General features: G+C 43.8%; 1 protein-coding gene across 4 annotated transcripts in view; it reads left to right on the forward strand.

Moving 5' to 3' along the window:
* The window catches only part of FGD3 (FYVE, RhoGEF and PH domain containing 3), a 192338-nt gene that overhangs the window by 90885 nt on the left and 86339 nt on the right, over positions 1 to 15114 (forward strand). For 3 of the 4 annotated variants that reach the window (XR_003092674.1, XM_025197126.1, XM_006017994.3), the window contains exon 2: positions 1452 to 1622. Coding sequence is in view for 2 of the 4 variants with exons in the window: in XM_025197126.1 (XP_025052911.1) it covers positions 1452 to 1622 (171 nt within the window). In the remaining 2 variants the exon portion in view is untranslated. Of the gene's footprint in view, positions 1 to 1451; positions 1623 to 10969; positions 11228 to 15114 lie in introns of those variants that run through there. The other variant, XM_025197127.1, reaches the window with a different exon arrangement.

Below are 15114 nucleotides of genomic sequence, written 5' to 3' on the forward strand. Positions count from 1 at the left end.
AGAAAGATGTGGCTTTCAACAGGTGCCCAGAATTCACTAAGTGGCCCTCCAGCTGAACTAATTGCCCAAACCCGAGTTAAATATTCCTTCTCAAGTATTTGAGATAATCTGTCACTTCAAGGGATACAGATGACTTCAGTCCATTTTAAAACACAGTTTAAAAAATGTTTTATGTTATTGCACCTTCTCCAAATCCAAATCTATGTTCACGTTTCTTCCTATTTAAAAAAAAAATTGTTAGGTTAGAACTGTGTGAAACACCAAAACAAACAGGAAACAAAGACAATAAAGAAGAAAAGGGAAAGTGGTTTCACACTAAATGTAGTTTAATACCCAAAATAAACTCAAAAGAGACTTCCCCCTTTCTAATTCCTTTTTTTAAAATCGAATATTAGAAGTTACTTTTAACAATGGCCTTGGTTCAGAAAAGTATCTGTGTTCAAGAAGGACATTTTGAGCACATATTTAAAATGTTGCATTTTGATCCTTTTGAAGTTGATAGGAAAACTGGGGAAAAAAAGGGTAAAGACCAAATTCAGATCCACTGTAAGTGGGTGAAAATCCATTAATTGCAGTGTATTTGTATCATCTGAATTTTCATATTCAGCAGTTATTACGAACAATAAGTATCTAGGACTTTCGACACAGCAAACCAGGTATCAGCTTTCTTTTGATACATGGTTACAATCTCGTCACTGAAAATAAAATAAAAGCAAACAAAATCCAACCACCACTGTGTTAAATGGGATGGGATTGTTTTATTCCTGCAGGAAATTAGTCAATAGTATCACATATTAAAGAAACAAAACATGTTAGTCGTTCTTTTTTGTCTCCTCTCAACTACATTATGTCTAATCTATATCTTTCAAGCTGCGTACCCTTCGATAAGGGACAACTGGTATCTTCTGTTTTGCATATTACAGGCCCTTAACAAGCAGCAGTGGAATATGATTTAAGTTATTAATCTAATTCTTTAAAACAACTGAGGTCTGCTTATTGTATTTTGGTCTATCATAAGCATTTCTAAATTCAACATTATGAGTGAATATAGGTGCTGACATGACAAGGAGAATGCTTCTGAGTGCATCTGCGTCTCTGTTTGAAGGAATTCTATTGAAAAGGATTTTAAAGGATTGGAAAGTATATATTTACCCCTGTAGTCATTCACTATTTGTTCATTTTAGTGAATAAATTACTACATGCTTGAAGAAATGTCTACCAAGGTTCCTGGCATATTACTAAACATCTAGTTGCAAGTGATTGTCAAGAATGGCTGTTTTTGAATTGATGTTTGTAAGTGAATGCCTTTATTTATTTATTTATTTATCTATGTATTTATTTTTAAATTTTCCCCTTGAAGTAACTGATACAAGCCAGGCTACCAGAGCCACCACAGGCTGCTTTCAAGAATTAATGAGGAAATAAATATTGATTCATTTCTTTTTTTGCAGGTTGCCCTTGTGCTCCTTTTCAAATCAAATGTCATATTGACTCAAACCCAACATTGGAAGCATGCACCGAGCTGCAGCACATCAGTCCTGTACAATGTATCCATCAAACTGGAAGGAAACCCAAAACCAAACCACCACTGGCCAAAACTCATCCTCTGCAAAAGCCCCAAGGCAAGTGTTTCTGCTGTTCCAAAAGCCATGTCTGTTTTGTAATACTGGAAGTGTACTGTTCAAAAAATTGTCTTAATGTATAAGCTATTAAAACTTTGAGCTGACCTCTCACATGAAAGCATGTAAGTTCAGTTAGCATTGTTTCATTATTTTCAATTTTCCCAATATCCCATTAGCAAATCTTAAGGGAAACTTTCATTTAGAAATGACAGTTTAATTAATTTAACCTTACCCCCTACTTTCTTATATATATTTCAATGTATTTACCATAAGTAGCAGTAAAGATTTAGACCTAGTTTAAATTCATGATTAGTTTTTACAAGACCAGTTTAACTCTCAACCCTGGAGCTTCTTTCTTTTAAATGAGGAATAATTACATGACACAACAAAGAGAAATACCCAAACATGACACACAATTTTTTTAAGAAACTCTAATCATACTGAAGTGCCAAAACATACTAATCTTGGTTGTAGTTATTGTGCAACCTGATCTAAATTAAGAGGAAGCACAATGAAATAAATGCTGAGATCTGAGTACGACCCCTCACCCAATTTGCAATCCATCTGACTGTGTAGGCATCAATGCCAGTCGCCTAGCTTTTTAATGAGAATGGGGTGAGAGACAGTGTCAAAGGCCTTCCTGAAGTCCAGAAAGACTACATTCACCATGACACCTGCGTCCAATGATTTTGTGACCTGATCATAGAAGGCAATTATGTTGGTGTGACAGGACCTGCCCCTAATGAAACCATGCTGGCTGCCTTGAGCATCATCCCTGCTGCTGGCCCATCACAGATGTGCTCCTTGATAATCTTTTCAAAGAGCTTCCCCAGGATCAAAGTAAGACTAACGGGCCTGTAGTGCCCAGGTCCTCCCTCCTCCCTTTTTTGAAGATGGGGACCACATTGGCCTTCTTCCAGTTGTCCAGCACCTAGCCAGAGCACCACGAGAGCTTGTAAAGCTGTGCCAGGGGCCCCGCAATAACCCCTGCCAATTCCCTCAACACCCTGGGGTGGAGAGCATCTGGACCTGCTGATTTGAACATATCCAGCCCCTCCAGAAGCTCTCTAACCCGGTCCTCCCCGACCTTAAGCCTGGTGGTGTTTCTCCTGAGTCCATCTGGCATCCTGCTCGGGGAGTCCCGGTCCCTGCACAGGAAAATGGAGGTGAAGAATTTGTTAAAGAGGTCTGCTTTCTCCTTTGGTGCAACCACCAGATTGCCAAGCATATCCTGCAGGGGCCCCCGATGCCTTCTTCATTCTCCCTATATATTTAAAAAAGGACTTTTTATTATCTTTGGTCCTTTACGCTAGCTGTAGCTCAGTATCTGCCTTAGCTTTTCTAACAGCCCCCCCTACAGACCCGAGCGGTGGAGGTATACTCCTCTTTGGTGATAGTCCCTCCCTTCCACCAGGTGTACACCTCTTTTTTGGCAATCAGGCATTCACGAATGCCCTTGGTGAGCCAGGGGGGCTTTTGGGCACTCTTGTCCCCCTTGCTTTTTGTTGGGATTGTCACCCCTTGGGCTCTGAGTATCGTCTTCTTAAGGAACGACCACTCATCTTGGGCACTGAGTTCCCCTACTCTCGAGGACCCCAGTGCCTCTCCCACTAATCTCAACTCGTTGAAGTTGGCCCTCTTAAAGTCTAGGGCTACTGCCTTGCTGCAGGCCCTTGGCACCCTGCACTGGATGGTGAATTCCAGTAAAATGATGATCGCTATCACTGAGGTGGTCGAGGACCTGGAACCCTCTTACCAGGTTGTCGCCTGTGGCCAGGACTGGGTCCAGGTCCAGCAGGGCATCCCCCCTGGTAGGACTGTGCACCTCCTAGATTAAGTGGAGGTCCTTTATCTCGGCCAGGAACCTCCATGAGCGGTCCGACCTGGCTGACTGCTCCTCCCAGCAGATGTCCAGGTAATTTAGATCACCCATGACAACTACATCCCTTGTCCTTAAATGCCTCTGCAAGCTGACCTGAGAATTCGTGGTCCAGCTCTTCCTGTTGGTTGGGAGGTCTGTAGTAGACCCCAACCGTTAGGTCCCTTTCCCCACGACACCCCTGTATCCTGACCCAGAGCACTTCAGCCTGCCCCTCCTCAGACCCCATCCTGCTGGTGGAGGATGTGTATTGCTCTTTGACGCAGAACGCCACACCCCCACCTTTCCTTCCTGTTCTATCTCGCCTGTAAAGCCTATAACCTCTAACGTTAACCGCCCAGTCGTGGGATGAATCCCACCAGGTTTCTGTGAGCCCTACTATGTCTGGGTTTGCACAGGCTATTCAGAGGGCGAGTTCCCCCTGCTTATTCCCCATACTACAAGCATTTGTATAGAGGCATTTAAGGCCTTGGATTGCTGCGTGTGCCACCCCCCAATTACCAAGACTATCTGGACCCCTTTTACGTACCTGGGTACTCCTTGCGTATGTCACCCGTCTTGGTCGGGAGGTGTCCTTAAATCTTCCTGCGGCCCCATCCCCCGGCGAAGCTAGTTTAAAGCTCGCCGCACAAGATCAGCCAACCTGAAAGAGAAGACACGCTTGCCTTTAGGAGAGAGGTGTAGCCCATCCTGCCCCAGCAAGTCCCCTGCATGAAAGCATGGGTCATTATCCAGGAACCCGAGCCCTGCCTGGCGGCGCGAACTCCATAACCACCAGTTTACCTCACCAATGCAGGCTTCCCTGTCGCCGTCCATGCCTACTCACTGGGAGAATAGAGGAGAATACCACCTGTGCCCCCGTCTCCTTAAGCTTGGCCCCCAGCACCTCAAAGTCCTTCATGATTTCTATGAAATCTATAGTAAAGTGCTTGGTTTGAGGTTAAATTGTAATCTCCTGAAATGCAAAACTACTGCACATAAATCTACCCCTGTAACAGAATGGGATTACACCAAGTAACTGCCATGGTTAGCTCAGGACAGGTAATAAGAAAATATCCAAATCCACAGCATGGATGTGAATGCCAGCATAGCAGATGTCATCACCACTAGGCAACCCTCCAGGAGATTAATTTGTGATTCTCACTATTCCAATACAGAAATTCTCCTCTTGGCTATTTTGTTATTGGCTTCTTTCCTGATGCAGTCAGTCTCAAACTTATCTGGCAACTCTCTGCCTAGGTATAATCCAGAAACATTTGGGGTTACACTGTGCTCAAGAGCTGCTGAGAGAGACTGCCGAGAGCTCTTCTAACCTGCTCAGGAGATCTTGCTTTTATCTCTAACAAATTTTTCTGGTGGTGACTATTGTGCACACTACATCAGTTTTTTTCTTTTCCAGTGTAGTAGTGCAGGCTCCACAGCAAATCTCAGCAGCAGACCAATGTTACTGAGAGCAATACAGCAGTGCATAAGCAAGCCAGGAAGTTTTGGGAGAGTTTTGGGGACAGCTTCCTGGTGCAAGTGTGGGAGCAACCAAGTAGGGTCCATGCTCTTCTTGACCTCCTGGTCACAAACAGGGAAAAATTGGTCGGGAAAGTAGCAGAGGATAGCAGCTTGGGCAGCAGTGACCACGAGATGATTGAGTTCAGGATTCTGTGGAAAGGAAGGATGGAGAGCAGCAGAGTAAGGACCCTGGACTTCAGAAAAGCAGACTTCAATTCACTCAGGGAACTCATGGGCAGGATCCCCTGGGAGAAAAGAGTCCAGGAGAGCTGGCTGTACTTCAAAGAAGCCTTATTGAGAGTGCAGGAACAAACCATTCCATTGAGCAGGAAGATGAGCAAGTATATCAGAAGACCAGCTTGGCTCAACAGGGAACTCTTCAGTAAATTAAGTCACAAAAATAAAGCTTATAACAAGTGGAAACTTGGAAAAATAAATAGGAAGGAGTATAAGAGTATTGCTCAGGCATATAGGGATGATGTCAGGAAAGACAAAGTGCAATTGGAGTTGCAGCTGGCAAAGGACATGAAGGGTAACAAGAAGGGTTTCTATAAGTATGTCGGTAGCAAGAGGAGGATCAAGGAAAGTGTGGGTCCCTTACTGAATGAGGGAGGCAACTTTGTGACAGAGGACGCAGAAAAGGCTCAAGTGCTAAGTGCCTTCGTGGCCTCAGTTTTCACAGGCAAGGTCAGTGTTGGCTGATGAGGATGCAGGAGTTGGCTGATGAGGTTGCAGATCCATTAACCATCATTCTTGAGAACTCATGGCGATCAGGAGAGACCCTGGACGATTGAAAAAGGAAAACCATAGTGCCCATATTTAAGAAAGGGAAGAAGGAAGATCCAGGGAACTACAGACCAGTCAGCCTCACCTCAGTCCTTGGAAAAATCATGGAGCAGATCCTCAAGGAATCTATTTCTAAGCACTTGGAGGAGAAGAAGGTGATTAGGAACAGTCAGCATGGATTCACCAAGGGCAAGTCATGCCTGACCAACCTGATTGCCTTCTATGATGAGGTGACTGGCTCTATGGAGGTGGGAAGACCAGTGGATGTGATATACCTTGATTTTTAGCAAGGCTTTTGATATGGTCTCCCACAACATTCTTGCAGGCAAGCTAAGGAAGTACAGGCTGGATGAATGGACTGTAAGGTGGATAGAAAACTGGCTGAAGCATCAGGCTCAGATGGTAGTATCAATGGCTTGATGTTTAGCTGGCAGCCAGTATCAAGTGGAGTACCCTAGGAGTTGGTCCTAGTGCTGATTTTGTTCAGTATCTTCATCAATGACTTGGAAGATATCATAGAGTGCACCCTCAGCAAGTTTGCAGATGACACACCAAGCTGGGGGGTGTGGTATATGTGCTGAAGGATAGGGCTAGGATTCAGGGTGACCTAGACAAATTGGAGGACTGGGCCAAAATAAATCTCATGAGGTTCAACAAGGACAAGTGCAAAGTGCTTCACTTAAAACGGACCGATCCCCTGCACCAGTCCAGGCAAGGGGCTGACTGGCTGGGCAGCAGCTCTGCAGAAAAGGACCTGGGGTTACAGTGGACAATAAGCTAAATCTGAGCCAACAGTGTGCCCTTGTTGCAAAGAAGGCTAATGGAATACTGGACTGCATCTGTAGGTGTGTTGCCAGCAGGTCAAGGGAAGTGATTATTTCCCTCTATTCAGCACTGATAAAGCCACATCTGGCGTACTGTGTTCAGTTTTGGGCCCCCCACTACAGAAAGGATGTGGACAAATTGAAGAGGGTCCAGCGGTGGGCAAAAATGGTGAGGGAGCTAGGGGACATGACTTATGAGGAAAGACTGAGGGAACTGGGCTTATTTAGTCTAGAGAAGTGGAGACTGAGAGAGGTTTTAATAGCAGCCTTCAACTACCTGAAGGGGAATGTGAAAGAGGATGGAGCTGGACTGTTCTCAGTGGTGACAGATGACAGAACAAGGCTCAATGGTCTCAAGTTGCAGCAAGGGAAGTTTAGGTAAGATATTAGGAAGAATTTTCTTACTAGGAGCATAGTAAAATGCTGGAGCAGGTTACCCAGAGAGGTTGTGGAATCTCCATCCATAGAGGTTTTTAAGACCTGGCTAAACAAAGGTTTGACTGGGATGATCTAGTTGGGGATGGGCTTGTCTTGAGCAGTGGGTTGGACTACATGACCTCCTGAGGTCCCTTCTAATCCTCATTTTCTATGATTCCATTATTCTGTGTTTCAGCTCATCTAAAAGGTAACTTGGTCCAGTGATTAGGATGTTAGCTTAGTATTTGGTATAGGAACTGCTGGAGCATGGACAAGGGAGAAGAGATTGATGTCATATATCTTGACTTCAGAAAAGCCTTCAATCTGGTATCCCGTGATCACCTCTTGGCGAAACTGGCCAATTGTGGCCTTGGGTCCACCACGATCCGCTGGCTGGGGAATTGGCTCCATGTTTGGACCCAGAGGGTGGTGGTTGATGGAAGTCAATCGTCATGGTGCCCTGTGACCAGTGGGGTCCCCCAAGGCTCTGTCCTTGGACCCATATTGTTCAACATCTTCATTAATGATGTGGACATTGGAGTCAGAAGCGGACTGGCCAAGTTTGTCGATGACATGAAACTGGACGGATGAGAACCTGATGGTGTTTAACACTGAAAAATGCAAGGTTCTCCACCTTGGGAGGAAAAACTTGCAGCATGCTTATAGGCTTGACAGTGCTACGCTGGCTAGCACTATGGAAGAAAGAGACTTGGGGGTCATCATTGACCACAAGATGAACATGAGTCTTCAGTGCGACGCTGTGGCTAGTAAAGCGACCAAAACGATGGCTTGCATCCATAGATGCTTCTCGAGCAAATTCCGGGACATCGTTCTCCCTTTGTACTCGGCCTTGGTGAGGCCGCAGCTGGAGTACTGCATCCAGTTTTGGGCCTCACAATTCAAAAAGAATGTGGAGAAGCTTGAGAGAGTCCAGAGAAGAGCCACGCGCATGATCATAGTTTCATAGTTTGTAGAGTCAGAAGGGACCTGAGCAGATCATCAAGTCCGACCCCCTGTCATGGCAGGAAAGAGTACTGGGGTCAAACGACCCCAGCAAGATGTTCATCTAGCCTCCTCTTAAAGACCCCAAGGGTAGGAGCCAGCACCCCTTCTCTTGGAAGTTGGTTCCAGATCCTAGCCTCCCTGACAGTGAAGTAGCGCCTCCTGGTATCTAGTCTAAAGCTACCTTCTGCCAGCTTGTGACTATTATTTCTTGTCACTCCTGGGAGTGTTCAGGGGAACAGGGACTCCCCCAATGCCTGCTGGTCCCCTCTGACTAGTTTGTAAACGGCCACTAGATCCCCCCTCAGCCTTCTCTTGCGGAGGCTGAACAGGTTCAGGTCCCTTAGCTTCTCCTCGTAGGGCCTGCCCTGCCGCCCCTTGATCATGCGAGTGGCCCTCCCCTGGACCCTCTCCATGTTGTCCACATCCCTGCCAGGGAACTACAGGCTGGTCAGCCTCATCTCAGTCCCTGGAAAAAATCATGGAGCAGATCTTCAAAGAATCCATTTCTAAGCACTTGGAGGAGAAGGTGATTAGGAACAGTCAGCATGGATTCACCAAGGGCAAGTCATGCCTGACCAACCTGATTGCCTTCTATGATGAGATAACTGGCTCTGTGGACACGGGGAAAGCAGTGGATGTAATATACCTTGACTTTAGCGAGACGTTTGATATGGTCTCCCACATCATTCTTGCAAGCAAGCTGAGGAAGTATGGGTTGGATGAATAGACTGTAAGATGGATAGAAAGCTGGCTGGATTGTGGGACTCAACAGATAGTGATCCAGTAGGTGTATTTAGCTTGCAGCCGGTATCAAGTGAAATGCCCTAGGAGGTCAGTCCTGGGGCCAGTTTTGTTGAATATCTTCATTAATGGTCTGGAAGATGGGAAGAAGTGCACCCTCAACAAGTTTGTGGATGACACCAACCTGGGGGGATGTAGTAGATATGATGGAGGGTAGGGCCAGGATTCAGAGTAACCTAGACAAATTGGAGGATTGGGCCAAAAGAAATTTCGTGAGGTTCCACAAAGACAAGTGTGAAGTCCTGGACTTAAGATGGATGAATCCCATGCACTGCTACAGCCTGGGGACTGACTGGCTAAGCAGCAGCTCTGCAGAAAAGGACCTGGGGCAGTAAGCTGGATATGAATCAACGAGTGTGTCCTTGTTGCCAAGAAGGTTAACAGCATTCTGGGCTGCATTAGTAGGAGTGCTGCTAGCAGATTGAGGAAAGCAATTATTCTGTGCAGGTGAGGCCACATTTGGAGTCCTGTGTCCAGTTTTGGGCCCCCATTATAAAAAGGATGTAGACAAGTTGGAGAGAGTCCAGCGGAGGGCACAAAAATAGTTCAGGGGCTGGGGCACATGACTTATGACAAGAGACTGTGGGAACTGGGTTTGTTTAGTCTGCAGAAGAGAAGACTCAGAGAGGGTTGATAACAGCCTGGTTCCAGAGAGGATGGAGCTGGACTGTTCTCAGGGGTGACAGATGATAGAACAAGGAGCAACGGTCTCAAGTTGCAGCAAGGGAGGTTTAAGTTGGATATTAGGAAAAACTCTCACTAGGAGGGTGGTAAAGCACCAGAACAGGTTGCCCAGAGAGGTGGTGGAATCTCCATCCTTGGAGGTTCTTAAGGCCCAGCTAGACAAAGCCCTTGCTGGGAGGATCTAGTTGGGGATGGTTCTGCTTTGAGCAGGGAGTTGGACTAGATAACTTCCTGAGGTCCCCTTCTAACCCTAATTTTCTATGCTTATATGACATTTCAGTGTAACCTTCTTATCTTGCTGGCCTATGTTCATTTGGGAAAAACAACGTTTTGTGTTCCCTGAGGATCCATAAAGAAAAACTGATGGTAGTTTTAAGCCTAAAAATTAGTCTCAAGCTAGGGTCAAATACTGTTTTAGCAAGTGCTGTACTTAGCTCCATTAAACCCTCTCTCCCCTGGAGAAGTAGGAGTTCAAAATCAAAGAAATTATCTTTATTTCTCTTGTTTAGATTGAGATTGCAGTGAGAATGAGGAAAGTTATCTGAGTCACAAAAAGGACAAGAGCATTACTTGGAGTGCTTTTGTTTGCTACTACTTACCAGCCCAACCCAATTTCTTAGGCTTCATTGTACCCCTATTTATTCATTATGTACTCAATAGGAAAATAAGGATGTAGGCCAGGATTTGCAATTGTGCCTGTTGCAGAGCAACCACGCTGTGAATAAGACGATTTCAAATTCTCATTTTTGGCATCCGAAAATAATGGTATCAAAATCACTAAAAGCTTTTGCAAGTCCTGGCCATCATAGCATCTGTTACCCCTGGTAAAAAACACTTGTTTACAGTTGTTTTTAATGATTGCCTTAACTGTTCCATTTCCTTTATTTTAAGGGACAAAAACAACTTTAAGAAATCACCGCTCTGTGTGATTGGTTACTTTTTGTTGTTACAAGTAACACCTAAGATTCTTGTAGTTTCAAGAGAAATGAATAAGGAAAATATTTTTTCCTCTTCAGTTCATAGACTTTGTGGATCTGAAATAGCTAATGTCCCTTGTATTGTCAGTCAGTTGTATGTGTTATCTACACAGCAAGAAATAAAACACTTAACACCCTGCCCCCTACAAAATGTGATTATCATAAAAAAAAAATTAGCAAGGAGTTTTGGATCAGAAGTAGTGCTGCAAATTACTTGTTTTTTGAAACTTAAAACATTCAAGTTGACATTGTTCCTGTAAATAGTCATCAGTAGCTGTATGAGACCAGCACAGAAAATCACTTGGAAGGAGTGCTGTGTGTTTCCTCACAGTAGGCATTCTTGGGGATTGGGGTTTTTTATTATGGTAAGGTTTGATTATGTAGGGTTTTTTCCTGCAAATGTTCTTCATCCCTGGAACTATTTTGATTTCTTATTGGGCCTTGATTCTTGCAGATTTGCTGAGTAGGACTTGCTTGTATCACTACCACCTGAGCCCTAAAATGATGATAAGGGACACACACAGAGCAAAAGTTTATCCCTTGGGAACTGACTGACTGTACTCAAAAGAATTAAAAATGACTAGCAGCATGGCCTCAGGTGGGGATGGAAGACAGCTGTGCCTAGCAGCCTTTGCTATCTGAAATAGATGACTCCAGCAACAACAAGTCAGGTGGCTGGAATGTCTCCTTGATGCCTTCTCTTAGTCCCTCCTGGTCACAACTAGACAAGTAAGATCACTCTCCTCACAATCCTAGAAATACTAATGTTTGATAGAGGAATTCTTTATGATCTCCTCTCTGATTCTGACCTTTGAAGTATAAGAGCTGTGCAGTGGGGACCAGTGTTCTGCGACAGTGGACGTGTATGGCCAACCTCCCAAGAAGTCGGAGAACTTGGTGGTGAACTGCAATGGAGTTGTGGACCCGTGGGAAATTCAGGGGATGGGGAGGAAGAATATGCAGAAGCCTTGCAAGTCTATAATTCAGTAAATATAAAATAAATAAAAAGTCCTTGAATGGTGTGTTCCCTTAGTATCGCTATGGTCATATGACTCCAGTTGGCCTTCTGGTGTCAGTAAGTGCAGAAGGAGAATTATAGGGCATGAAGGACCTAGACCTTTGGCTCTACCTTACCCTGTCTTTTAGATTCCTGGGCTGTTTTTAGACATGCTCCGGAGGTGGGGGAGGGGCGCTTTAATTAGAGCTGTTCTAATTAATATGCTCAGAGTGCCTCATGTGTTAGTGTCCCCTTGGTTCAAAATGGTGGAAGTGCCTCTGCTGCCATTTTGAAATGTGGGGACACTAATACCTGAGATGCAGAGGCTGGCTGCAGCATGGTAATTACTCAATTATATGTTGTAATTACAGTGCATCAGACCAGCCTCCAAACTTGTGTACATACACCCCTGATGTTTATCTCCAGCACCTGTAGTCGGTGGTCACCCACTAGGAATCTGAGGTGAGGGTCACTTGTTAAAAATGAATCCAGGAATGCTGTGTTAATGAGACCTCTCCTACAACTCATTCTGGTTTTCCCTTTTGCTTTAGTTGTAGAGATCAGAAGGTTTTGTTCTGTTGCCAAATGTGTGCACATTTGCTGATGAACATACTATGTGTGTGCATGCAGCCATGGATTCATTACACTTAGAAGCAACGATCTGTGTCTTGCAGCTGCTTCCCCCTGCTGAAGTAGTTTTCAACCTTTGTGGACTCGAGGCACCGATAGTTTTGAAGCACCCCTTGGGAATTGCCAGCTCTTAGTTTTCATTTATTTGGGGATTCAGAAAAATAATAGAGCAATTCTGCTGTTGCAAAGAACTCAGAAAGATCACCACATGTCAAAATACTTTTAATGCTATAGATCACTGCCCTGCTGATGTAGATCTGCTCCACTCTGGGTGCATCTACATATGCAATTACTCTAATGCAATAAACTCTGGTACATTTTGTGCTTGAGTCAGTTCTTCCCAGGCCCAGTGCTTACATGTGCTCCTGGGATCGCAGCAATTTGAGCTGAGGCAGAGCAACCCTGGGCTGGCAGGGGGCTCAGGGGGTCAGTCCCAGGCTCCAGGGGGTGGCGTTGGGTGGTGGAGAGCTGGCTGGGGCATGAGGGTGCTACAGTGCAGGGTTAGCCCTCAGGCAGCCTCTGAGCTGTAGCATCCTCGTACCCCAGTAACTGTCTACATGTGCATTGCAACAGCATAAATTACTGTGCCATAGGATAGTACTTGTCCCAGACAGTACTATTCTATGGCAGAATTAATTAATTTGTGCGCACATCTAGACTATGACACTTTACTGAAGAGCTAATTAGTCAACTTGCAGTAAAGCGCATGTGTGAATGCACCCTCTTTCAATCAGTTTTGATTTATCCAGTCTAAAGGCTCAAATTATTTGGAACTTGCTGTTTTGGAGATATTGACCCTTGATACAAAACATTCTATTTGAAAGTTACTCATCATGGTTTAAAGTGATGAATATCCAAGTAAGGAAGAAAAGATTTAACTATGCAATCGCCATCATCAATATAAATTCAGTTGTTAAACCTCTCAGCATCTGCTGAACACTATTTGAACTGAAGATGCAGTTTCACACTTCCGTGTTCTCTCTTACAAGCAAAGTGAGATCATAGGAGCAGAAAAGCATATTTGAGTGTACATATGAACTCTGTACTTTTGGTTCTGCTTTAAAGAAGCTGTAATGTGATACATCTAGGATCATATACATATTCTTTTACACAGTGTGTGGGAGAGCATTCACCTTTAATTCTTCTGCAGCTTTTTGTAGGAAGAGCTGACCTGATAAGAGAGGGCAGGGCAATTCAGCCAAGTGTGAAGGAGGAGCAGGAAGGGAGCACTTCAGAGGAGCAGCTCTACACATCACGTTCTTTTCTCATGGCACTAACCTGGAGTTAGATGCACAGCAATTTACTGTGTTGCATTTCCCTGTCCTTAGTTTTAACATATGGATAGGATGTGACAGAGCTATAGGGAGGATAGAAGCTATTGGCAAGCTGATAGGATAAACATCCATGATAGCAGTGCTACAGAAGCATAGAGATAGCAGGATAGATCAAGATCTAAAGAAAATACCATTATTCTCACAGTTTCTTGCCCAAGCATTCTGTTCTCCTGCTGTCCCCAAAGGGGAGCTACAGAACAAGTCAAGGAATGGTAATGCAGGAATTTTTTTGGAGGGTTGAAAGGGGATAGAACCTGTTTCCTGAATGAAATGTCACTACTTTCTCTTGTATTCTTACTCTAGGTCCATTATCCCTGGACTTGCCAAAAATAATCAGTTACATAATTTCCATTAGTGATAATGCTGATTACATATTTCCATTTAAGCTGATTGTGATAGAATCCCATCGTACTATTTAGGAATTTTTCTGATTTGTTTGTAGTACTCTAAAATGGATTTGAATATGAACGGATACATTTGATTAAAAATACTAGTTCAGAATAGAATTTAAATTGATATTGAAATTGGTGTCAGGAATGTGATTTTCAAAATGGCTTTTATTCCATTTTAAACACTTTTCACACCATGATATGATGTGGAATCCAAAGACTGTTCTTATCTGACTGCTACTAAAAATGTGTTAGTACATTTTCTATTGGTGAAGAAGAGCTGTATCAGGTGTGAGTTTCTATTTTCATATTCGTGACTGATAGAGTCTCTTGTCTGGCTCATGCTTTCATTGTACTGAATAATAATTTATCTGTTGCTCTTAAAGTGTCCACCAAGGTCATAACCCATTACTCTGATTTTTTTGGTAACAGCCAAATTCAAAACAAATAGAAAAAATATTTTCATAACACAGTGCGTGACTTCTGTGACAGTAAATCCTAAGTTACAGTTATAGAAGCCAAAGTTCAGAGAGATTCAAGAAGAGATTAGCCATTAAGTAGATAACAAGAATATCTAGAGTTGTTGCAACGAATGTTAAAATGTTGAGAAAAGTAGTAAGGCTCATGCTTTAATCAGTCTCAAACTGAGTCAGTCTCTAACTTCTAGAGAGCAGGATAAATCCTAATGAGGCAGTTCATCCTACAGCTTTCTACAGCAGGCTTCTGACAACTTTTTCCAAAGCATCTTTTGCTTACCACAGTTAAAGACAGGGTGCTGGCCTACATGATTTCTTATGTGTGATCCAGCCTGCCAGTTCCTATGTTCCTATGAAGAGAGACCTCAGTGAAGTTTGGCATGGCTCTCCCACTCAGCCAGGAGTGTATGTAAGGTTCAACAGAGTTTTAAAGAGCTGAATAAGTTTAACAAACATCAAAAGGATGTATAGACCTTGTGAACAAAGCCAGTAACAAATGCACCAAAGACCCACCCATCCTTTCATGTAGAAGAAGGTTCCCCTTCCCTGCTCCTCCACCCCTTCTCTCTTCAGCCGTTCTGTGAATTTTTATTTTTTCAATCATAAAAAGGACCCCTCCTTTATTTTTTCAGTAAGGAATTCATGGTGGTCTTGGACACATTACGGCAGTTCAGTCGCTTAATCCTCCCACTCTGAATGCCCAGTAAGTCTCAAATCATTAGAAAGATGTACTTTATTTTGAACTAGTGTTGCTCTGCAGTTTAGTTGAAAATCCTAATGCATACTGCAT

This window comes from Alligator sinensis, unplaced genomic scaffold, assembly GCF_000455745.1.
Source record: "Alligator sinensis unplaced genomic scaffold, ASM45574v1 scaffold391_1, whole genome shotgun sequence".
NCBI classification, from domain to species: Eukaryota; Metazoa; Chordata; order Crocodylia; family Alligatoridae; genus Alligator; species Alligator sinensis.